General features: G+C 35.3%; 1 protein-coding gene and 1 long non-coding RNA gene across 2 annotated transcripts in view; one reads left to right on the top strand and one right to left on the bottom strand.

The window, feature by feature from the left end:
- Positions 1 to 23017: 23017 nt before the first annotated feature.
- LOC111893142 (uncharacterized) lies at positions 23018 to 24068 on the top strand. The gene is made up of 3 exons (XR_002850805.2): positions 23018 to 23370; positions 23679 to 23750; positions 23938 to 24068. It is a non-coding gene; the product is annotated as an uncharacterized LOC111893142 (long non-coding RNA).
- Positions 24069 to 25067: 999 nt separating this feature from the next.
- Positions 25068 to 25936, bottom strand: part of LOC111893133 (cytochrome P450 736A117) — a 2039-nt gene continuing 1170 nt past the window's right edge. The window contains exons 1-2 of the mRNA XM_023889201.3: positions 25930 to 25936; positions 25068 to 25835 (exon numbers count right to left, since the gene is read on the bottom strand). The exon at positions 25930 to 25936 is cut by the window's right edge and continues 1170 nt beyond it. Of these exons, the coding sequence (XP_023744969.2) occupies positions 25215 to 25835; positions 25930 to 25936 (628 nt within the window). The 3' untranslated portion in view covers positions 25068 to 25214. The remainder of the gene's footprint in view (positions 25836 to 25929) is intronic.

Genomic DNA, 25936 nt, shown 5'->3' with positions numbered 1-25936 from the left:
TGTCTCCCCTAGTTGCTTTGAGTGCATTCTTAGGGCACATTGACAAGAACAACATGCATGCTTCGGTTAAGGTTCGATTTCTAGCACATGCATGGAGTGAATGAACATCCAAGATGTACTAGAAATGGTTAAAATGCTTTTGGTCATGCAAGAACACAAAAGAAATGGAGAAGAAGATGTAATACTCGGTTTTGAAGTCACATGAACACATGTGCATCTTTTTCACTCCTTGCATGGGTTTGATCCCGGATTTTCACCATCTCAAACACATGCATTGTGTTATGGTGAGAATCTACAAACCACAAGGGAAAAAGTAAGGATTTCTAGCCATAGAAGGGCATAGAATCCGAAGAGCAGAGAAGAACCATGAAGAAGAGGAAGTGAAATCATGAAACTATGAGGGAGGATTGTGTTGTTTACCTTGGTTTTGATCTTGAGAGAAGCAAGAACACTTCAAGACCTTCACAATTTCGAAATTATGGCAGAGAATGGAGGATTTTCTGATGTGTAGGAGTGGTCTTGGAAGTGGGGGAGTTTTCTTGGAGAAGGAGTGTGAGATGGAGTGTGTAGGTGGTTCAAATGTGGTGTAATGATGGATTTTAAGGTATGGGGGAGAGGGAAAAGCCTAAGGCAATGGGGTATGGTCACTAGGTATTCACTAGAAAAGTGATGCCACCTATGCGCCATATCACCCCACTTACATATTCACTACATGTTTACTAATCATTGGAAATGGTTATCACTCCACATTGTTTTTTTTATTTATTATTTTTTACATTATATTAAATTAAAAACACAATAAAGCATTAATAAAAAACACATTAATAAAAATAAAAAATAATATTTTTAAATTCAACATATATGCTTACTAATAAAATAAACATTGATAAACATAAAAGTGATATTTTTAAAATTCAACGTACATTTTACTAATAATATAAAAATTAATAAAAAACATTGAAAAAAAACTATTCGTTTGCATCATTGCCCTCATCGTCTCCGTCCTCATCCACTTCGTTTTCATCTTCAAATTGTCGTTGCCATATGTGTTCAGTCAAATCTTGACGTAAATTGTGATGTGTTTCACTATTCTGTATTTCCAAAAGCCTTGTAAAGTATGCTGCGCTACCGACTTGTATTACTGCAGGTGGATTGAGCATATCATTCGGAGTATACGTACAAATAGCTCTACCCTCTTCTTCTAAGATCATGTTATGTGAAATAACACACGCTTTCATCACCTTCATCAATTTTTCCCTTTCCCATGCTCGTGCTGGATATTTGATTATGTGCCACTTCTGTTTGAGGACCCCAAATGCCCGCTAAACATCCTTCCTTGCAGATTCCTATGCTAATTTGAACAATTTCCTTTTTTCATCAGCTGGATATGTGGATGACTTGACAAATGTTGCGTACTCTGGATATATCCCATCAGCAAGGTAATATCCATGATTGTATTCATGTCCATTAATAACATATGGCATGTTTGGTGCTTTACCCTGCAAAATATTGTTAAATAATGGAGATGCTCCAAGCACATTCAAGTTGTTGTTTGACCCTGCCATACCAAAAAATGCATGCCAAAACCAAAGGTCCTGTGAAACAACTGCTTCTAGTATAACAGTAGGCACACCATGATCACCTCATGTGAATTGCCCTCGCCATGCATTGGGACAATTTTCCCACACCCAATGTGTACAATCAATGCTACCTAGCATTCCTGGAAATCCATGTTTAGCCTGATGTGCGGCATACAACTGTTCGACATCATTTCTGGTCGGATTTCGCAAGTATATGTCGTCATAAAGCTCTATTACATACTCACAAAAAAATATGTGCATTCTCGACCGGTCCTCGCAGACATCTTCAAATATTCATCTGAAGCGTCTGCGGCTATGCCATACGCTAATTGTCTAAGAGATGCTGTGCATTTTTGAAACGTAGTAAACCCACGTTTACCCCTAGCATCCCATATCAATTGGAAGAACTCATAATTGTTTTCCAAATCTCTAGCTATACGTAGAAATAAATTTCTACTAATACGAAAGCGATCCTCAAACATCGATAGGTCATATAAACTATCAATGTTAAAGTAATCACGTACCAAAAGTTCGTTCGCCGACTCTCGATCCCGGTTGATGGACTTTCTTCGTTTCTTCTCGACATTTGAAGTTTCTCCTCTCTGACGTACAATGTCGTCTGCCGCAGACAACAACATGTGTATAACCAACTCATCATCATCGGAATCTTCATCAGATGATGAAGACGAAGAAATGACATCTAAAAAATTATTCATATTCTTGTTGTTGTGTGATTTTTGTGTAGTTGTTATAAAATATATGGTATGTATTATGTTTGTATATATAGTTGAGGTTTTAGTTTTGATTTTTGTTTTTAATTAATGTTAACGGTCAAATGGGAAAGGAGGAAAGGAGGTAACGGTAAAAAAAAAAAAAAGAATCCACCACTCAAATTGTGCATGAGGACCCGTGAATCCGCGTCACATTCACCGGTAGGGGGGGCGGTGTTCACGCGTGAATACCCCCTACACGTCATCCATTACGCGTTAAAAATCAAGCCATACCCCATGGCCTAATGGAAGAAAATTTAAGAGGGATATGGTATTTTTATTGGTATTTGATCAAATAATAATAGCCTCCCTTGAATTTTTATAAATCTAGATTTTAAATATTATAAAACTCAAACATTTTCATAATCTCCTAAGGTTTTAATTATTGGGTTTTGTTGAGGTATTTACACTTGGTAATGACTTCCAAAAATTATATTTGTTGAATTAATTTATATAATGATAACCTATTATTTAATTTTTATAAAAAAAAAATCAATTTATCATATTTCAACAATTTTAACAAGGATTCATAATATGTGCTTGTAAGAATTTAATATTCTTGGATTTTACTTTTGGTTCACATTTCAAATCATGAAGTGTATGAATTTGTCATCAACTTTATAGTTGGTTCATATTATGATCTAATTTTTGTTCATATTAGCTTGTGATACTTAACCTTGTTAAGCATCAATTTGTTCCAATATGAAATTTTTAGGGTTAATAACCTACCCTTGAGTTGTAATCTATCGAACATAGTTTTATGTTTAGACTTAAGGTTCAGCTTTGGCACTTTACCACTCAGTTGGTTCTTTTACATATCAATGTGATCGTTCAATACAACTAAGGTACACTACTTGTTCCGAGGGATCTATTAACTCACAAACCTAGTTCAACTTGTAACTATAGAGCCAAGTTAAGTGCACACAAGGAAATGACACGGTTCTAGATGAGTATTGACCTGAGTTTTGGTGGATGTCACACTGGTCACACATAAGGTTTACCACTCAAGGTAAGTATAATTACAAGAATCACCTCGTAAGCTAATAAATGAAACTCTCGTAATCGGGATTGTGATCTCTACTCCTGGGTCTAGCTCCCGCCTAACACATAATAATTATCCCTAATTAATATTGGCCCTCAACAAGCTAGACTAATCCTTCTACAACTCACAGAAGGGTAAAAGACCATTTTACCCCTCCAATGCTCAATAGTCCTCCATCTAGACCAAACCCTAAAAGTCAACAGCGGGAATATACGGCACGTACCAGCTCTGTATGCGGGGCGTACTTTGTGGCTAACTAGAAATGGGAACTCGACCCCCTACGCTGCGCGTACTGGGATTACGCCCGACGTAAGTCCCAGTTTCACACTTCTCGTGGTTTTTGGTCTGAATCGGCTAAGACAAAGGCTCAAATCCCAAATCTAGTTACTCTAATGCCTCTTAATCTATAAAGTCAGTGACTTTAAGCCTTTGCATGGCTGTAAAGGTCACTAACCCCCAAATCATGCCATTTCCTTCCTTAAAAGACTCATAACTCATGCATGGTCAACTCTTAATGACCAAGATTAGATTTTATGGCTCAATAACACAAAATAAGCCAACATGGGACAGATCTTGGGTTCTAGGGGCTTATCAACTCATAAAGCCATCAAATTTGGGGATAAAAACCCTAAAACACCCCACACATGAACACAGCAAAAGAGTAGGAATGCTTAGCTCTTTTTACCTCCAAATGAAGCCTCTCCCACTGCTAAGCTCAGATCCAAGGGCTTGGGTTCTATCTCCTTCTTCTCCAAAGCTTCCTTTCCACTCAAAAAGCTCATGAACACACTTACAAGCTTTCAAAGGCACTCTCTTGCTACAAGAAAGTGATTTAGGGTTTTAGAGAGGTTAAATCTCTGGAAATGGTGGCCACAAGGAGGCCATAACGCTCTTTAAATAGGGGACACACTCAATATTAAGGTTACCATCTGGGCCTGGTACGCCCCACGTACACCTTGGTACGCCCCGCATACTAGACGGCCCTCTGCGATCAAACAAGCACATGAGTACGCTGAGCGTACTCACTAGTACGCCCCGCATACTCGTTTACCCCCCCCCCCCTTTTCTTATCAAGGACCAATATGGACAATTTCTCAAATATTAGGGTTCACAAGGTATACATGGGTTTTTGGATGTTACAAAACTTTTGAGTTGCATTAGTTAAAAAAAGGGGGTTTCAAATGAATGTAGTTTGAGGAAGTTAAAAAAGGAGATTTCATATGCATTAGATTCAAGAAAAAATGATAGCTTTATAAGTATGTATGATGTATATATATATATATATATATATATATATATATATATATATATTGGAAAAAGTGAATATATCCTTAAGGGTATACAAGGTTACGTACCCAAACACACCATAATATGTCATTTTGTTTGATATATTCGTTATAATGTTCTTAAACTTCAACCCCTAACTTGATTTACTTTCAAGATTTTCGAAATTTCACGATTATTTTTCTCTTACATCACATATTTTGCCGAATACCTACTGGGCTATATATTGTAGTTAAAAATGAAAATTAGGTAAGAGGAAGATAAATGTGTATTTTATAAAAATCATAAAAGTAATCAAGTTAGAAGTTAAATTATAAGAACATTGGACAACTAGAACGTACTATATGATAAAAAACGACATAGTATGGTATATTTGGGTACCTAAGTTTATATATCCCTTTAAGTGTATATTCGCTTTTCTCATATATATATATATATATATATATATATATATATATATATATATATATATATATATATATATATATATATATATAAAAGTTGAAGAAAAGCTCTCGCTAAAACGTCAAACTATATATATACACACACATATATATATATATATATATATATATATATATATATATATATATATGTGTGTGTGTGTGTGTATATATATAGTTTGACGTTTTAGCGAGAGCTTTTCTTCAACTTAGGTCATCCGTTATACCCACTACATACCACATATGTGGTGGGTAGCACATTAGCACTACATTCCCCTACCACTAACATGAGATACCTACCACTAACACACCACTCCACATAATTATTTTTATTTTTATTTAATTCAAAAATACAATAAAATTACATTTTTGCTAATTAAAAAACATTGATTTTTTAAACTAGTATTTCATTAATTATAAAAATAAAATTACAACTTCAAACTACATTACTTAATTTATCCAGAAAAAAACATTACATTACATAAAAAAACAAAAATACATATAAAAAAAAACTAATCTTCGCTCATGTTACGCTGGTACAAATGTTCTGTGACATCTTCATGAAGGTTGAAACATCTTTCACTGTTATGAATTTCAACATCTCTCTAAAAACTCATTCGTTCCGAGTACGAACTCCTCAATTGGAATGATAACGTCGTTCGGATGATACGTGCAAATCGATCGACCTGCATCTTCAATAATCATATTATGCATTATAATACAAGCTATGACCATTTGTATACTACTAAAACTCATTCTTCTACTAGCGTTGAGTTTTTGTTTGAAAAAATCATAACGAGATTCTAAAGCATTACTAATACGTAAAAATATAGCCTTATTCAGACGGAAACGACGTTCGAACGAGTCGTCATTATAAAGATAATTATCGGCAAAGTAATCACGTACCAATAAGTCGTGTGCGGCTTGGTGATCACGATTGACGACCTCCCTTATACGAGCAACATTCGAACTTTCTTCGTCGTGAATGTGTTGTGCAACGTTGAAGAATGTCTTGATGAATTCTACGTCGTCATCCGAGTCAAAAGTTTTTAAGAATTCCATGTGTTTTGTGGAATGCATGTGTTTGTGTTATGTGGTTTTAAAGAATGAATAGAATGAAGGTGTAATTTTTGGTGAAAATAGAAGGTTTATATATGTATTGAATTGAGTTTGAAAAAAAAATATAAAAGAAGGTCAAATAGTTGTTCAACGGTCAAAGAAAGCAAGCACCAATCATCTTTTCCGTTTAAATTCGTCGTCAGGAACACGAACGATAACGACCACGCCCGACCACGATATGTCGGGGTGGTGTGCACGATTTTTCCTCGTGGCCACATGGACCACAGATGCTCTCGTTGAGAGTATACCGTATGGTCTTTTGGGAATGCAACAAATATTAACCCTATTTTTTGTAACAGATTTTTAGAAAACCTATAAGGAATTCACTAAAAGATATTTAATTTTTTTAGAACTAATTTCTATATATTTTTTTAATTTAATTTTTTATAATTAATATAAATAAATTTTGTTAATAAAAATAACTACGAAAAATGTCATACTTTATTTATTTAGGCTAAACGTTGTCCTAAATTAATACCATCGGTGGTTGCTGATTTGACATGTTTACCAACTCAACCTATTTTTTAATTGATAGTAAAGTTCACCGGTGAACTTCCATATATTTCTCTTTTTTAGCTTACCATTAAAAATAATCTCTTATCTTTTATTTGCTGCCGGCAACAATCTAAATTGCTATACCCTAACACATTTTTATAATAACAAAAACTAGGGAAGAATTCCGCCTTGTGGGAGTTAGAATACAATTTTTCGTCATCATTTAGATATCATTTCTACACTTTGTTCTTGGTTGTGTTATATTATAATTGGTGAGATTTTTTGGCATTAGGAAAGAAAAATCATCTATTATTTTTCCATTTATCAATATAATCATGACCATAATATTTTTCCATTTATCAACAACCATGACCACTATTCATCTCATTTCATAACATTACATAAATTACATTTTCTCATTTGACATGCTATGAAATGAACATACATACAACAATAAAACTGAAAAATCCCATAAAAATAAATAACCTAAGAAAATACTATACATCCCTCAAGATAATCAAACCCTGCCATTCTTTTATTTTTTAAAGTATAATATCCAAAGATTTAACAAAAATGAACCTAAATTGATCCTTACGTGGCATATTGATTCCATAATACACAAGTTTGATAATACATATAAACAATGCATATTGATTCCATAATACACAAGTTTGGTAATACATATAAACAATGCAACAGTTGGATGCGTCGTATAAATGGAGTACTTGGTTATTGATTTAACTAATAAAAACGAAATAGGTATACAAATATGACAATTCACCTACCCAATCATTGAGCACCCACTATCAAATAGGCAAATTAAGGAGGGCGAATTAATATATATATATATATATATATATATATATATATATATATATATATATATATATATATATATATATATATATATATATATATATATATATATATATATATATATATATATATATATATATATATATATATATATAGAGAGAGAGAGAGAGAGAGAGAGAGAGAGAGAGAGAGAGAGGTGGGTTCAATTGAGAAAATAAAAAAGATTGAAAATGGGGGAATCATTCTCAGCCACTCATTTAATATAAACATAAAAGACACGGTGGCAAACTTGTAAATATCGTAATAACCTTCAATCTCAAATACGTAACTATAGAGAATTCGATAATTGTTCGTTCATCATCAAAATTTTTCCTCCAACCTTCAATAATCATCCAGATTTCTTCAACTAAACCGGAATTTCTTCGATGTTCATGAAATTGGAATCGGAGTTCTGGACTCGCAGTCACAGTCGACATTGAGGGACTTAGAATCGGTAATCACAGGTTCCAATCAGATTTTCGGAAATCAAAATCAAATTGAGAAATCGTTCAGAGATAGGATGTCGCATCTAAAGTCGAAATCGGAAGTATATGATGATTTGGAATTGATAACTTGATGTTTTTAACATTTTTAAAATAGTTAACTTGTTTGCACTCCAACTGTTTGATGAAATGCATAAACTAAATTACCACGTTATATTCACATATGAATATGTTTTCTCACCTGAATCAGTATATGATTATTAAAAACACAAAACAAATATGCAAGTCTGTATGTTATTCATATGTGAATAACATATAAAATTTATATATATTTGTCAAAATACCTTCAATATTCATAAGTGAATATACCTTGTAATATTCATATGTGAATATACTATGTAATATTCATAAGTGAATATATCATCTAATATTCACAAGTGAATATACTCTGTAATATTCACATGTGATATACCATGTAATACTATATAATATTCACATATGAAATATCATTTAATACTCATAAGTTAATATATCATCTAATATTCACAAGTGAATATACTATGTTAATATTCACAAGTCAATTCATCGTCTAATATTAAAATATGAATATACTATGTTTATTATATGCTATATTCATATATAAATGATACTTAAATTGTAAAAAAAAAAAAAAAATCATACTTTTTATTCATAAGTGAATAACGAATGTACTGTAATAAAATCTGATGTATTGTTATTCATTTATGAATAACGATAGCTGAAAATATAAAAAAAATAAATTTTTTATTTTATCTTAAAACTATATCAATATGGATGTCTATTTGTAGAGAATAAAAAATCATGAATTTTGGTATATTTAAAAATCATTTTTTGATAAAAATAACTTATAAAAATTAAAAAAAAACGAAAAAAACTATATTTTTGTATATATTAAGGTAATGATTAGCATAGTTTAACGAAATATGTTATGTTAGAAAACACATGTGCATTCGTTTCCTATTTCCGCCGGTACATTGGAGGCTTTTGCGGCAAAAATAAATGATTGGCTGAGAATGATTCCCCCGTTCTCAACTTTTTTTTTTTTTTCTGAATTGAACCCTCCCCTATATATATATATATATATATATATATATATATATATATATATATATATATATATATATATATATATATATATATATATATATATATATAAGTGGGTTTATATAAAAACAACAATTAAAGTGAGAACACTTATCAGCTAATCATTTTGTTTAATATATCCCATAAAGTCAATTAATTAAATTAATCACGTGAGGTTAATTTACACATTTTGTATTAAACATTAATTTTATATTAAATTTAAGATACCTATAATTTTGGAAATTTGAAATATCCATATTTATAAAAACTTACAGTGAGTGTTAATAAGTTTGGTAAACTCCAATAGGTTTGATAAACCCTAGATGATGGATGCACCCACCATCATCTCCCTTCACGAACTGATGTTTACACCCTCCATACTTGTAATCGAGTTTAAAGCATTGTAATCTAGTGAACCTTGTTTCTAAGGTTCGACAAGGCGTATCCCGGTAAGGATTTAAGTGCGATGTATAGGGTTCCATTGTTGTTGCTCGTTCAATATTGTTCATGGTAAGTTTATCTTCTCTAATCTAGTTAACCTTGTTTGTTTTTTCATCCATGGTATGCCGAGAAATCAAGAACCAAAATCTCATGATTTTCTATAGAATCAACCATTTTAATAAGAAAACATCCCTTAGAACAAATATCATCAATCGTATGTTTTAATTTACTAATTTAAAAATTAACACTTATGATTTGTTGCTACTGCTTGAATTAGTAAAAAAAATGTATGAGATTAACAAAAAGTGGATTGGAAGGTTTATTTCAAAAATTATACTGCTATTAGGAGTTGTATTGATTGCCTGACTTTTCTTGACAAGTATTGGACACGACGAAAACATTGTTGGCATTTAAAAATGTTGAATAAAGAAAGCCTTGAAGGAATTATTTAAAATTTTCTGGCTGGAAGAATAACTGCTTATCTCTCATCACATCTCAAAAAGTTCAATAAATAAAATAATCAAAACACCAGAGCATAAAGAGAGGGAATTAACATGTAATAAAGACTTTTTTTTGGAAATTTAAAAGCGCTTGCCTTTCTTAATTCCAGGTTAAATAGAGAGAGAGAGAGAGAGAGAGAGAGAGAGAGAGAGAGAGAGAGAGAGAGAGTTAAATTGAAGATAACCCTAACTTAATCACTAAAAATTGAAAACGTCACATGTTTTTTACCTGGTTATCAACGTTTTCTAATCCCTTGATACCGGCTCTGTGTTGAATTGATTTCTGAAACTTTGTTGATTCGTAGTCCTCAAGCGATTGTTCTCTTCCGTCAGGAAGGCACTGTGACATCATAAAGAAATCGGCGACTCCGACTTTGATTGCTTTGGAGGAGGAAGACGAAGCAGTAGGCAGTGGAAGGCGGTTGCTATCGACGTCAAAGAGAGCCCAAAAGAACTGATAAGGAAACAATAAGCGTAATAGGGATGGAGTTGAAGGAACCAAAAGCCCTTTGCTTTCCTAGTGACACGGTCAATGACGACGCTACAATCCTCGATTTCGTCGTATGGTTGGAAGGCAAGAGTTAGGGTTTCCCGGCTAAGGGCGTAGAAAAAGAAAGTGGAAGGTCGGCATAAGGTGTGCAACAGAAGCGATCAACCAAATAAGCAAAAGGAGAAGCCAACTGAGGAAGAAAAACAGTGGAGATTAACCTCAAGCGGTGGAGGAATAAGCGAAAGAAGAAGCGGTGGACAGAAATCTAATCCCTATTGGCTTCCACAGTCGGTTGCCATTGGAATCAGGAGACAGTGCCATTGGAACATGGAGTAGGTGGAAGGAGCCGGTGAAAATACGTAGATGGTAGATGGGAGTTCAAAACACGTGTAAAGCACTATCTAGAAAAATACGTGTAACACTCGTGTTTCTAGCCTAGGCATTTATATTGAGTTGATAGTCTAGGTTAACCTTTGTAACTCATTTTGAAGAAATGACAAGGAATTATGTGAATATTATGTGAATTATGTGTTTTATGCTTAATTATTAGGGCTTAATTAATTAAGAATAAAAATAAGCGTCAAAATTAAAGTGTGAGATAAGCCCAATATCTTTACATAAAGTTATAGTGGTCGAAACAAGGATTTTAGGGATATAAAGAATACCAAAATCCGAGTTATAACGAAGAAGTTATGACATGTCGAAGTTTCGCGACAAAACCGGCACGGTGCTGAATGTCGTAAAAAGTGAGTTTACGATAAACTACTTTTTAGCCTTAGTAATCTAAACGAAAGTCTTAGTATTCGTTAAACTGAGAAGTTCGATAAAAAGAACGCCCAAATCTGACTTCGTATGAGGAAGTTATGATTTTTTGAAGTTTCAGCTTAGCAGTAGACAGCTAAAAACTTGAATTTTAGCTTGAGCGATTTTTAGCTGACACAACCTAAACGAGAATTGAAGGTCTCATCATTAGGAGCACAATGGTAAAAAGTCTGACGAAAACGGACGTCGGATGAAGAAGTTACGAATTTTTAACGGATTTCCTGTCCCGGTCTGTTAAAAATAATAATATAAAATTTAAATTCCAAATTTGTCGACAAAGTCTAAATGGAAGTTGTAGAGCGTAATTTTAGCTACACGTGCATATAAAGAATGTCAAAAATGGAGATCGTATACGAAAGTTATGGATTTTAGAAGTTTTGGCGCGAAAATCGAGAAAATTCGCATAGTCACACTTTGCCACATCACCCTCGCCTCGCATGCGCTACGTGTCTTGCTGAGTCACCAGGCTGCTGAGTCACCGAAGCTGCTGAGTCATGCGAAGCCACGTGTCGGATCCTGATTCGACCAAGGAGGAGGCCCAATCCGAAGCAGCCAGCTCTCCGTCTGAGCCTCGCATAGCCTACCTCCGAACCTCGCAGGTGCACCAATAGACTCCGGTCCACTTAGAAGCTGCCAGCGAGCCCTCACAGGTGTGACCCATGTGCGAGCCATGCGCAGCCTCATGCGAGCCTTCGCCTGCTAACCCTCTCAGCCATCGGATCAGATGCTTCTAAGCCCTTGGATCAGAAGCTTCACCATATAAATAGAAGGCTGCGAGCCTTCTCGGATATTTTTAAGAAATTGCCATATTTAGCCCCTTTCTTCATATTTTCTTCATCTTAACGTCCCGCAAAGCCCCGATATCGATTGTAAAGCCCGGAATACTCCACGAAGTGCCCGAGAAGCCCGGAAAATTTATCTTTTCGGTTTTGAAGCCCGACTTTTATAGAGCCCGGTTTCTCAATAAAACTCCCAGTTTTATTAGAAACGATCGTTATAGGAAACAAATTGCTGCCCGGTTTTCATTAAATCATGTGAGTGTGTATTTACTTTCAAGTTACACATAGATATGAAGTATTTACCTTGAAATACGTGTTATGTGTAAATATGCTAATTGTTTATTCGAAGTGACTGTTGAATTGATGTTTTATACAAGTTTTAAACTGTATATGCTTTTTATCTACAAAATATGTTGGGTAGAACATGGGTAGATGAAATAGTTGATGTGTGTTAAAATGGTGAGAGGCCTCAATGTTGTTGTTGTTGTTAACGTTGTTGTTGTAGTCATCTATCGGAGTATAGATGACGACCACAGACTTTCTAGATAGTCCAGTAGAACACTAGCAGGTTCGCAACTTGTAGGTGTTGATGAATTAAATGTTCATTGGCATACTCCATCCCCTTCATGGTTGCCTTTAGGACATGTATGGCTAAGGAAACCCCTTAGCAGTAGTGTCCATCCCGATGATAATCCTTAGGCTAGGTCCCTTGTGATAGGTGTTTAGGGATGTAAAGTGAGGACAACGGGAATGGGTAATCAGGGTTATTGTTGATTGGTGAACTTAATAAGTATATTATTATTGTGGGTTGAAAACCCTATATGCTCACCAGGCTCCCAAGCCTGACCCACTCAGTTTTATGATTACAGGTAGTGGACCCCGAGCATAGTCGGAGGACGACGAGAGATTTTTGGATTATAGACCAATAGTTGTAAATAACTGTTGAAAGGCTTATAATGTCTTGTTTATGCTTTTGATCTGTATCGGAACATGACATCCTGAGGTTTTGATATATATGGAAAATATATACCTTCTTAATGAAGGATTTTGATAAACTTTTATCATATGTTGTTTGGGGACCAATTCCGCAACATCTTTTAAAAAGATTTCTCTGATTTTATTTTAAAAAGCATAAATTAAATCGGTCTTTTCTGGCCGATAAATTAGGGGATGTCACAGTTGGTATCAGAGCATTAGCTTAAGCTAACTAAGAAACTGTAGAATTTCTAGACTTGAACTTAGAATGCTAAGTGATGATTGTGAGACGAGTATCTACCATATTTTAGACACGAGCACTAGTTTATTTTAGGGAAGATGCCTAAAATGCCCTTTTGTGCTAAATGCTATGTGTTTGCCATGTGTGCCATTATTTGTTCGGATCTATGGTCTGTTGCCGACCGGATCTAGAAACCTTATGTGTGTAGGATTCTAAGCGTATGATTACGAGATTAGAACTAACATGTAAATGTTTCGGAGTGATAAGGGAATTGAAATGTCTAACAAGGATAAAGACCTAAATTTGCCTTATTCGGTATATAGATTGAAATGGCAAGAACTCGGAGTGGAGCTGGAAATGCAAACAGAAACCAACAACCTTAACCCTAAGTGGTGGAACCGGTGCCTATAGTAGGAGCTGTACCCGAACCCATCACCATGGCTGGAGTACGAACTATGATTCAGACCATGTTGGCTGAACAGAGGGAGGAATTGAGGCAAATGTTGCTGAACGACAGGGATGAACCTTCAGTTCCTGTTGAACAACGTGAACTAAATGACGATCGATCTGAAGAAGGGAACAACAGTAGATCGGTTAGTCATAGTGAACCGCTTGTGGTTGGAGAAATAACCACGAGGGTAGGATGGAGAGAAATGGGTGCAAGTATAAGGACTTTATGACTTGCAAGCCATCGACCTTCAATAGAAAAAAAGATCCTGTCGGAGTAATGGACTGGATTTCGGAAATGGAGTTGGCTTTCATGACTTGTGATTGCCAAGGCAAGTTACAAACTACCTTTGCAGTACGTCAGTTCAGGGGTAGTGCTGCTCGTTGGTGGAGCACTTTAGGGAAAACCCTAAGCCCTAATGAGCCACTGCAATTAACTTGGGTAGAGTTCTTAGTGCACTTCAAGCACAAGTACTGCTCGGCCCAAAACGTACTTGAGTTAGAAAACCAATTTCTAACGTTGTAGAAGGGGAGTATGACCGTTGACGAATATACGAATAACTTCACAGACAAAATGGAGTTTGCTTTGCGTATTGTCCCAGATGAGTTGGCAAAAATAAACAGGTACGCAAAGGGACTTCCATAGGAGTACGCGGTGCCAGTACGTCAGGCACTTACTTTGGAGGCAGCTATCTGGTCTGCCAAGTCTGTTGAAGATATGATAAAAGGGAGAGCCGCCAGCAAGGTTGAAGTTGGCGAAAAGAGAAAGTTTGAAGGAACTTCAGGTTCCAATAAAAAGCACAAATTCTCGAAGACTGGTTCGAGAAAGTTTGGAGGAGGAGCCGAAGCCAAGTAGTGTGACAAGTGTAAGAAGAAACATGTTGGGAAGTGCAGCGTGGAAGTCACTTGTTACAAATGTGGAAAGCCAGGGCATTATGCCAATGAATGCACCTTCAATAAGAACGTATGTTTTGGGTGCAATGAAGAAGGGCATATTTTGAGGGACTTCCCGAAGAAGAAGGACGCAACAAAACCCAATCTACCACCTAAGCCGAAGGCGAGAGCCTTTCAGATGACACTCGAAGCTGCGAAAGTAGAAGCCGATGTCGCTTCAGGTACCTTTCTCGTAAACGAATTGCCTGCCCAAATATTTTTTGATTTTGGAGCCAATTACTCCTTTATATCGCATGAATTTGGTAGAAAGCTAGCTTTGCCTGTAGATATGCTAGTTAATGCTATAATTGTCAAGATTGCTAGTGGCAAGTTTGTACCTGTTAGCCATCATATGAAAAACATCCTCATTGATTTGGATGGGAATAAGTTCCAAGAGGAATTATTGCCTATCGAGTTAAATGGATTCGACATAGTTTTAGGAATGGATTGGCTTAGCGCCAATGATGCAAAAATACTATGTAAAAAAGAAGATAGTAAAAGTAAACCCGCCAGGGAAAGAGTCATTTATGGTGTATGGAGACAAACCCAGAGTAAATTCTGGAATCATTTCCCTAATGAAAGCCAGAAAGTGTTTGGCCAAGGGATGTACATCATATCTAGCATTCCTGATCGATGCCAAGATGGAAAAGAAGGAGGTGCAGAATATTCCGGTGGTGTGTGATTATGCGGAAGTCTTTCCCGAAGATCTTCCCGGATTGCCCCCTGATCGACAAGTAGAATTTCGTATCGACTTGTTACCAGGAACGACGCCGATAGCAAAAGCACCTTATCGATTAGCGCCAACCGAAATGAAAGAACTTATGACACAACTTCAGGAGTTATTAGACATAGGTTTCATTCGACCTAGTTCATCACCCTGGGGAGCCCCTGTGTTATTTGTAAAGAAGAAAGACGAAAGCATGAGAATGTGCATCGATTATAGAGAGTTGAACAAAGTGACAATAAAGAACAAGTACCCGTTGCCAAGGATCGATGACTTGTTCGACCAGTTGCAGGGTTCGAACTATTTCTCGAAGATCGATCTTAGGTCGGGATACCATCAACTAAAGGTGAGAGAGCAGGATATCGAAAAGACTGCTTTTAGAACGAGATATGGACACTATGAATTTTTGGTTATGTCGTTCGGACTAACCAATGCCCCAGCAGCTTTTATGGATTTGATGAATAGGGTTTGTAAACCATTCTTAGATAAATCCGTGATAGTATTCATAAACGATATATTGATTTATTCGAAAAGCAAGCAGGAACATGAAAAGCATCTACATGAAGCGCTAGAAGTCCTGAAAAAGGAGAAGTTGTATGCAAAGTTCTCCAAGTGTGAATTTTGGATTCAAGAAGTCCAATTTTTAGGTCATGTGGTTAACTAAGAAGGAATAATGGTTGACCCAGCAAAGATTGAAGCTGTGATGAAGTGGGAATAACCAAAAAGTCCTACGGAGATTCGAAGCTTTTTAGGATTAGCTGGATATTACCGAAGGTTTATCCAAGGCTTTTCTTCGATTGCTACTCCATTAACAGCTTTGACCCACAAAGGAGCCACTTATGCTTGGAATGAGAAGCATAAGGAATCCTTTGAGAAGTTGAAGAAGAGATTGTGTGAAGCACTGATTCTTTCATTGCCTGAAGGAGTTGATGACTTCGCAGTTTATAGCGATGCATCTGGAGTTGGGTTAGGTTGTGTTCTGACCCAAAGGGATAAAGTGATCGCGTATGCATTGAGGCAATTGAAGGAACATGAAAAGAACTACCCCACTCATGATTTGGAGTTGGCAGTGGTAGTATTTGCCTTAAAGATATGGAGGCACTATGTTTATGGCACAAAGTGTAAACTTTTCACTGATCATAAGAGTCTCCAATATCTCTTTAATTAGAAGGAATTGAACATGAGGCAACGATGCTGGTTAGAGTTACTCAAGGACTACGACTGTGAGATACTTTACCACCCTGGTAAAGCAAATGTGGTTGCTGATGCTCTCAGTCGGAAGGTAAACCTTGAAAAGAAAAGGCCAAGAGCGTTGAGAATTGAAGTTGTCTCGACAATTGTGGAAAGTATAAAGAAAGCTCAAGAGGAAGCTTTAGAGAAAAATGACAAAAAGGAAGAACGTTTGGGCAAAACGTTAGTGTTTGGTACAAACAACCAAGGGTTGAAGGTATTCCAAGATAGAATTTGGGTACCTAAGACAGGCGGAATAAGAGATCTTCTGATGGAAGAAGCTCACAAGACCATGTACTCGATTCATCCCGACAGTACAAAAATGTATAGGGATCTAAAACCCTATTATTGGTGGCCGACGACGAAGCTCGATGTTGCTAAGTATGTGGCCGAGTGTGTAACTTGTGCTAGGGGTTAAGGCACAACATTAGAAACCGTATGTGAGTTTAGAACCTTTACCCGTACCCATGGGTAAATGGGAAGACATCACCATGGATTTTGTGACTAAACTGCCCAGAACAAGGAATGGTCACGACATGATTTGGGTGGTCGTTGATCGCTTCACTAAGAGTGTGCATTTCATAGCAGCCAAAGAGAAATGGTCTATGGATAAACTTGCGAATTCTTACGTGAAGGAAATTATGAGGCTTCACGGTGTTCCGTTAACGATTGTGTCCGATCGTGATAGCCATTTTACCTCAAGGTTTTGGAGGAGTCTACAAGAGGAATTGGGTACCAAGTTATGTTTGAGTACAACTTACCATCCGCAAACCGATGGTCAGAGCGAGCGAACGATTCAAACATTGGAGGATATGCCGAGAGCATGTACCTTAGAATTCCAAGGTAACTGGGATGAACACTTACCTTTAGTAGAATTCTCCTATAATAATAGTTTCCACTCAAGCATTAAGATGGCACCTTATCACACTTTGTATGGGGAAAAGTGTCGAACGCCATCATGTTGGCTGGAAGCTGGGGAAAAGCAGTTTATGGGACTTGAAATAGTCCATGAGACTGCTGAAAAGTTGAAAGTGATAAGGGAAAGGATGTTAGCTGCTCAAGATCGACAAAAGAGTTATGCTGACAAGAAAAGACAACTGATATCCTTCGATGTTGGAGATTCGGTTTTACTTAAAGTCTCGTCGTGGACGGGACTTATAAGATTTAGTAAGAGAAGGAAGTTGAGTCTAAGGTTTATTGGACCATTTAAAGTTCTTCAGAGGATCGGGAATCAAGCTTACAAGCTAGAGTTACCGGAAGAACTAGAGGGTATTCATAACACCTTTCATGTGTGTTATTCGAGAAAGTTCACAGGAGATGTGCCCGACATAATTCCAATTTCTGAGTTAAGGTTGGATGAAAAAAAGAGGTTGATCGAGGAACCTGAGGCAATCGTTGACCGTAAGACTATGAAGTTACGACGCAAGATGGTCGATTTAGTGCTTGTGCGCTGGAAACATACAAATGGACCAAATCTCACTTAGGAAACGAAGAGTGACATGATGAGTCGCTACCTGCAGTTGTTTGGTGATATGTGATTCCGGGGACGGAAGCATCCTAAGGGGGAGAGAATTGTAACACTCGTGTTTCTAGCCTAGGCATTTATATTGAGTTGATAGTCTAGGTTAACCTTTGTAACTCATTTTGAAGAAATGACAAGGAATTATATGAATATTATGTGAATTATGTGTTTTATGCTTAATTATTAGGGCTTAATTAATTAAGAATGCAAATAAGCATCAAAATTAAAGTGTGAGATAAGCCCAATATCTTTACATAAAGTTGTATTGGTCGAAACAAGGATTTCGGGGATATAAAGAATACCAAAATCCAAGTTATAACGAAGAAGTTATGACCTGTCAAAGTTTCGCGACAAAACCGACACGGTGCTGAATGTCGTAAAAAGTGAGTTTTCGATAAACTACTTTTTAGCCTTAGTAATCTAAACGAAAGTCATAGTATTCGTTAAACCGAGAAGTTCGATAAAAAGAACGCCCAAATCTGACTTCGTATGAGGAAGTTATGATTTTTCGAAGTTTCAGCTTAGCAGTAGACAGCTAAAAACTCGAATTTTAGATCGAGCGATTTTTAGCCGACACAACCTAAACGAGAATTGACGGTCTCGTCATGAGGAGCACAACGGTAAAAAGTCTGACGAAAACGGACGTCGGATGAAGAAGTTATGAATTTTTAATGGATTTCCTGTCCCGGTCTGTTAAAAATAATAATATAAAATTTAAATTCAAAATTAGCCGACAAATTCTAAACGGAAGTTGTAGAGCGTAATTTTAGCTACGCGTGCATATAAAGAACGTCAAAAACGGAGCTCGTATGCGAAAGTTATGGATTTTAGAAGTTTTGGCGCGAAAATCGAGAAAATTCGCATAGTCACACTTTGCCACGTCACCCTCGCCTCGCATGCGCCACATGTCCTGCTGAGTCACTAGGCTACTGAGTCACCGATGCTGCTAAGTCATGCGAAGCCACGTGTTGGATCCTGATTCGACCGAGGAGGAGGCCCAATCCGAAGCAGCCAGCTCTCCGTCCGAGCCTCGTAATGCCTGCCGCGTGTTCCGAGCCTCGCATAGCCTAGCTCTGAATCTCGCAGGTGCACCAATAGACTCCGATCCACTTAGAAGCTGCCAGCGAGCCCTCATAGGTGCGACCCATGTGCGAGCCATGCGCAGCCTCATGCGAGCCTTTGCCTGCGAACCCTCTCAGCAGTCGGATCAGATGCTTCTCAACCCTTGGATCAGAAGCTTCACCCTATAAATAGAAGGCTGCGAGCCTTCTCGGATATTTTTAAGAAATTGTCATATTTAGCCCATTTCTTCATATTTTCTTCATCTTAACATCCCGCAAAGCCCCGATATCGATTGTAAAGCCCGGAATACTCCACGAAGTGCCCGAGAAGCCCAGAAAATTTATGTTTTCGGTTTCGAAGCTCGACTTTTGCAGAGCCCGGTTTCTCAATAAAACTCCTGGTTTTATTAGAAACGATCGTTTTAGGAAACGAATTGTTGCCCGGTTTTCATTAAATCATGTGAGTGTGTAGTTACTTTCAATTTACACATAGATATGAAGTATTTACCTTGAAATACGTGTTATGTGTAAATATGCTAATTGTTTATTCGAGGTGACTATTGAATTGATGTTTTATACAAGTTTTAAACTGTATATGCTTTTTATCTACAAAATATGTTGGGTAGAACATGGGTAGATGAAATAGTTGATGTGTGTTAAAATGGTGAGAGGCCTCGATGTTGTTGTTGTTGTTGATGTTGTTGTTGTAGTCATCTAGTGGAGTATAGATGACGACCACGGACTTTCTAGATAGTCCAGTGGAACACTAGCAGGTTCGCAACTTGCAGGTGTTGATGAATTAAATGTTCATTGGCGTACTCCATCCCCCTCATGGTTGCCTTTAGGACATGTATGGGTGAGGAAACCCCTTAGCAGTAGTGTCCATCCCGATGATAATCCTTAGGCTAGGTCCCTTGTGATAGGTGTTTACGGACGTAAAGTGAGGACAATGGGAATGGGTAATCAGGGTTATTATTGATTGGTGAACTTAATAAGTATATTATTATTGTGGGTTGAAAACCCTATATGCTCACCAGGCTCCCAAGCCTGACCCACTCAGTTTTATGATTATAGGTAGTGGACCCCGAGCATAGTCGGAGGACGACGAGAGATTTTTGGATTATAGGCCAATAGTTATAAATAACTGTTGAAAGGCTTATAATGTCTTGTTTATGCTTTTGATCTGTATCGGAACATGACATCCCGAGGTTTTGATATATATGGAAAATATATACCTTCTTAATGAAGGATTTTGATAAACTTTTATCATATGTTGTTTGGGGACCAATTCCGTAACATCTTTTAAAAAGATTTCTCTGATTTTATTTTAAAAAACATAAATTAAATCGGTCTTTTTTGGCCGAGAAATTAGGGGATGTCACAATACGACAACTAAAAAATTTAACCAAAATAATCCACTATCCAATATAATTATCAAAAAGAAATGCAGAAAAAAAATTCAGTCAATGACACCAAAGTTCTGTTCCCTAAGAGGCTTTAGAATTAATATATATATATATATATATATATATATATATATATATATATATATATATATATATATATATATATATATATATATATATATATTCAGGTTCATTTGAGACCATTCTAATTTTGTGAGACCGTGAGACCAAATCTAAAAATAATTTTAAAATGCAAAATAAATGGAAAAATCCAAAAATTCTTTTTTTAAATATTATTTTCGGAACTTGAATAAACTAAAAAAATTAAAAAAAATAAAAAAAATCCTGTTTTTTTTTTTTAAAATACGTGAAATATTCTAAATAGAATATTATACTGACATATTCTAAAAAATTATTTTAAAATGCAAAATAAATGGAAAAATCTAAAAATTCTTTTTTTAAATATTATTTTCGGAACTTGAATTAACTAAAAAAAAATAAAAAAAAATTCTATTTTTTTTTTTGAAAAATACGTGAAATGTTATTCTAAAAATAATTTTAAAATGCAAAATAAATTGAAAAATCAAAAAATTCTTTTTTTAAATATTATTTTCGGAACTTGAATTAACTAAAAAAAAATAAAAAAAAATAAAAAAAATAAAAAAATAAAAAAATGCGTCTCACAGTCTTACAAAATTAAACCGTCTCACATGAACCTAACCTTTTATATATTTACTATCTTATAAAAGAAATCTAACTATTTCTATAAATAAATTGAATATAATAATATTATTTTTTTAAGACGTCCAAACTATTAAGCTTGAAGTACAACCCATTTATAATATAATAATATTAAAACTTTAACCCTATCCTTTATCCCCAAAAAATCTCTATCAAGTTAATAGAAGAATTCATTTGCAAATTGAACCCGTCAATCTCAACACTTCAGCCATTTGAAGCGGTCAATGTCAACAATTTATAGAGGATCTCTTCTCTCACATTGGTAACAAGCCATCTCATAATATCTATCATCGTAATCCCTTCAAAGTAAGAAATATACGCACACTCTCTCGAAGAACCCTAACCAGTAACCAAGACAATATAACCACCACCACCACCACAGCCGCTCTGCCTCCTTTCGCCTTCAACCAACCACTATCACGACTACCGTCCTTCCTCTCACCCACGACATGAACTTTCTTTTGGAACATAACATTTTTCTTTAAAAAAATATCGTTGAAAGAAGCTATCTGTCTCCGCCGCTGTGCGCGGGTAACGGCTATATATATATATATATATATATATATATATATATATATATATATATATATATATATATATATATATATATATATATATATATATATATATATAATTACAAAAGTGTCTCTAATTCTCTATCATGTGTTGTGTCCATACATAAACATTTTAGAACACCCCACAGTGAAGCACGGAGCCAAACGATTAACTTTCCATATGCTTATCACTTAGACTTCTCATTAATAAAAAATTGAATCAATTTATTTTACTTTAATGTTTATCTACACGAGTTACATATGTATATTTTTAAATTCAGACTAATAAATAATCAAGTACGAATAAATGGAGCTAATTAAAACCGGTTAGGAGTACGATGTATAACTTCATTAATCGATTGAAGTGAACCCCACCTCCCCAGGGCGACACTGCAATGCCTCTCCTCCTCCTCCTCCTCCTCCTCCTCCTCCTCCTCCTCCTCCTCCTCCTCCTCCTCGGTGCGACCAACTATTTGTGTAAAAATTTAGAACTGCTACACAAGGAATCTTATTTGAGATTGATGCATGCTTTGAGGAGCTGAAAGCATATCACGTACCATCATCACAGATTTACAATCTCTCTACCCGCTGCTTCTTGCGGTATTGCATATTTGGTGACTTTGTTGGTAACGTTTTTTCTAGCAACTAACTGTTTCATTTTTTGTTGATTTAAGTTAGGTCACCGTAGTTAACATTATTCTGTCTCAGCTAAATCAATTATTTGTTGCAAGGAAGGATTCAAAGTTGCACATAATTTCTTCTCTTCCTTATTCATCATTTAGATCTTACCGGGGTTTAAGCGCTCAATGCACCAGAAAAGGTTCGATCGGATTTGATCCAACCACTAACCAACGTTTATTTTGAGAGCACACCAGAAGTCAACAGGTGCATCATAATTAATGTTGACATATGTTTTGAGCGTAATTAAGGTTAATTTATCCTTGCACATTCCCATTTAAATGTTCTCATTTGTTAAGTGTTGTAAACTTTAATTTATGTACATGTCAACCATCTAAAGATATAGGTGTGGCATTTTAGACATTTTTATCTACGCCTGGTCTATGAGCCTGTTCGCATCCCTTTAGCTTTTTGGAATCTTGAAACATAAGTTCTCAACAAATTAAAAAAAAAAGTATTTGAGGCATGAAGATGTAATAGAGATGAGTTTATGGAAACCCCCCCACCCCAATGTCTTGTTTTTGTGTTTTTGTCAATTGTAATGATTGAATAGGGATATGATGTTGTAGTGTGCGATTTTTACCAGTTGCCTCTTGAATAGAAAACATTTGCTTGATCTTGCAATGCCTGAACAAAATTTCTTGAGTTTACGGAAGCAATATACAAACATGAGGTATGCCTAAATAAAAATTAGAAGTTTGTTTTTTTCAGATAGTTAATGTATTTGATTTTGAAGTTTTTGTTAGAAATTTTATTTTTGTAATGTTCATCAGCCATCTTATTCACATCCATGTCATCATGAGCTTCCCATCAATAACTGAAATTATAGGCAACTTCTTTATATTAAATATGCTTTTAAATCGTTTAGATTCAATCTCAATATCGGTTCAAGTAAAGATGTTGCAGTTCTCGACTGCTACATGTTTGGTACAAACTTCGTATTGATTTTTATTTGTCACTTTTTTGACTTTTGCTGCATAGTTATGCAGAGGAATTTGTACCATAGTGGAGAGAGATCATTAGCTGAAACTCCTTTGAAACATCAAGAAAGTGGTTCGTAGACTATCTAGCACAATTTTTAATTTATTTTTACTCACTCGTAGGATATTGCGATTTTATTTTGTAGGCAAAAAAAATATTTGAATGCTATACTTTTTGAAAGATTTTTTACTTAGACTTTGGATATGGATGATTGTTTTATTAATCACTACTTTGTTTGTGAACACAACACTATTTGTAGGCATTATATACAAAACATCCGATTCAAGCTATATCAAGAGATACAATGACGAAAAAGTTCCAACCGAAATATGTCAATGATATTAACTACGGCTTATCACCACTAAAGGTAATTATGGCAAATCTTGATACCTTGCACACGGAGACATTAAATGTTGTAGTGAAAACAATATATTTTTTAAATCTTAAAAATTAAACCTTACAACCATATAAAAAATATAATTAAATTTAGTAAGAAGTATTGAAATGAAGAACATATATCAGTTTGATTTGGCAAGGTAAAAGAATTTATTTATGAAGTAATGATTTGAGCACATAATGAATTTCAACTTTGTTCATATTTAATCGTTAATTTTTTTTTTATATTTGATTTATTCTTGATTTAATTAAAATTATTCACATTTTACTTTTATATTCGATTAATTTATGAGTAATTCAAGTACAAAAAAAAATTCTTAAATGTAAACAAAGTTAAAAGTTTGTTACATTTTCAATCATTTTTTCATATATTTATTCAAATTAAAATTTTTTAAACTGTATATACTTTTAGAAAAATTAAATGAAACAAAAAATATTATTAAAAATTTTGTTTCTACAAGTTGGAATTGAAGGACATCGTCTATCATAATAATTTTCATAACAATGAGGCGACATGTTCGGACAATAGCTATTTTAAAAAGCCATTCTTAGCCACTACCTCAGAGTTTTCTATTGTCAGAATTTATTTACTTTTTAATAATATTATGTAAATAGTTTATCATTGTCGCATAGATCCAAATGTTATTAAAGCAATAAAAAAAGTAAAACTATTTTAAATTACTTGCCTTCTTAATGAGCACGTTATCGTTCTATATATGGTTATAATTTCTTTATTTTTAACGTGTCATATCGATCCAAATGTATATTTAATCAATAAAAAAAGTCAAACTATTTTAAATTAGATGCCTTTTTTTAATGAGTACCTTAGATTGAAAGCACCGTAATTAGTAGATATTAAAAACAACGACTATATATATGGCCTAGGTTTTATATATTAAAAATGTGTTTGCCATTATGTGTTCATGCTAGAGCCCTAATCAAGCTTGCTTTCAACCGAGATCTAGATAGGAAAGAGTGAAAGACTAATCAAAATGCATCCAAAACATTATTATTGATACCAAAAGAAATTACAATGATTTCGCATCTAATGAGTACGTACGAGACGTTTGGATTATGTTGCCATGCGTTTGCTAATTAACTTGTTGATATTATCGATCATATCATGAAAATCACAGTTAATTAAGAACTAACAATGGAGACAGGTTTTCCGTGAGCAAGTAATGGAACCAATCTGTGATTAGCCAGACCAAAAGTTTCATCCATATTGACGTCCTTTGGCATTACACCCTGAGGTAGCGACCAATCAAATTTCGATAGAACAGTAGCCAGAACCTTCTCATTGATGGCCATGGCAAATACCCTTCCAGGGCAACTCCTTCGTCCAGCACCAAACGTCAGTAACTCGAAATTGTGCCTTACGAAATCAACAGACGACTCCAAGAACCTCTCTGGAAGAAACGTCTCAGCGTTCTCCCACACTTTAGGATCCCTCATGATTGCATAAACACTCACGTATACTCTCGTTCCTTCGGAGATATCATACCCCATAACGTTCACATCATGTCGTGCGACTCGAGGTGGTAGAATGGGAAGGGGAGGATGGAGGCGGGTGGTTTCCATTATCACAGCTTTAAGATACCTCATCTGGTCAAGATCTTCATCGCTTATATCTTTCTTTCCTTTAAGGACACTCCTTACCTCATCCTGCACTTTCTTCATGTTATCCGGATGTAACAGAAGCTCGGTCATTGCCCATTCGAGTACCGAAGATGATGTATCTGTACCAGCAACGTATGCATCCTATGTAAAAAAAGAATTTAATGCAAACGATTATCCAATTATTATCTTATATGAATAATGAAAGATGGAGAGAGGGAGAAAGTTGCATGTATACCAAGAGG

This window comes from Lactuca sativa, chromosome 4 (assembly GCF_002870075.4).
Source record: "Lactuca sativa cultivar Salinas chromosome 4, Lsat_Salinas_v11, whole genome shotgun sequence".
NCBI classification, from domain to species: domain Eukaryota; kingdom Viridiplantae; phylum Streptophyta; class Magnoliopsida; order Asterales; family Asteraceae; genus Lactuca; species Lactuca sativa.
This window is presented reverse-complemented; position numbering and strand designations above follow the sequence as displayed.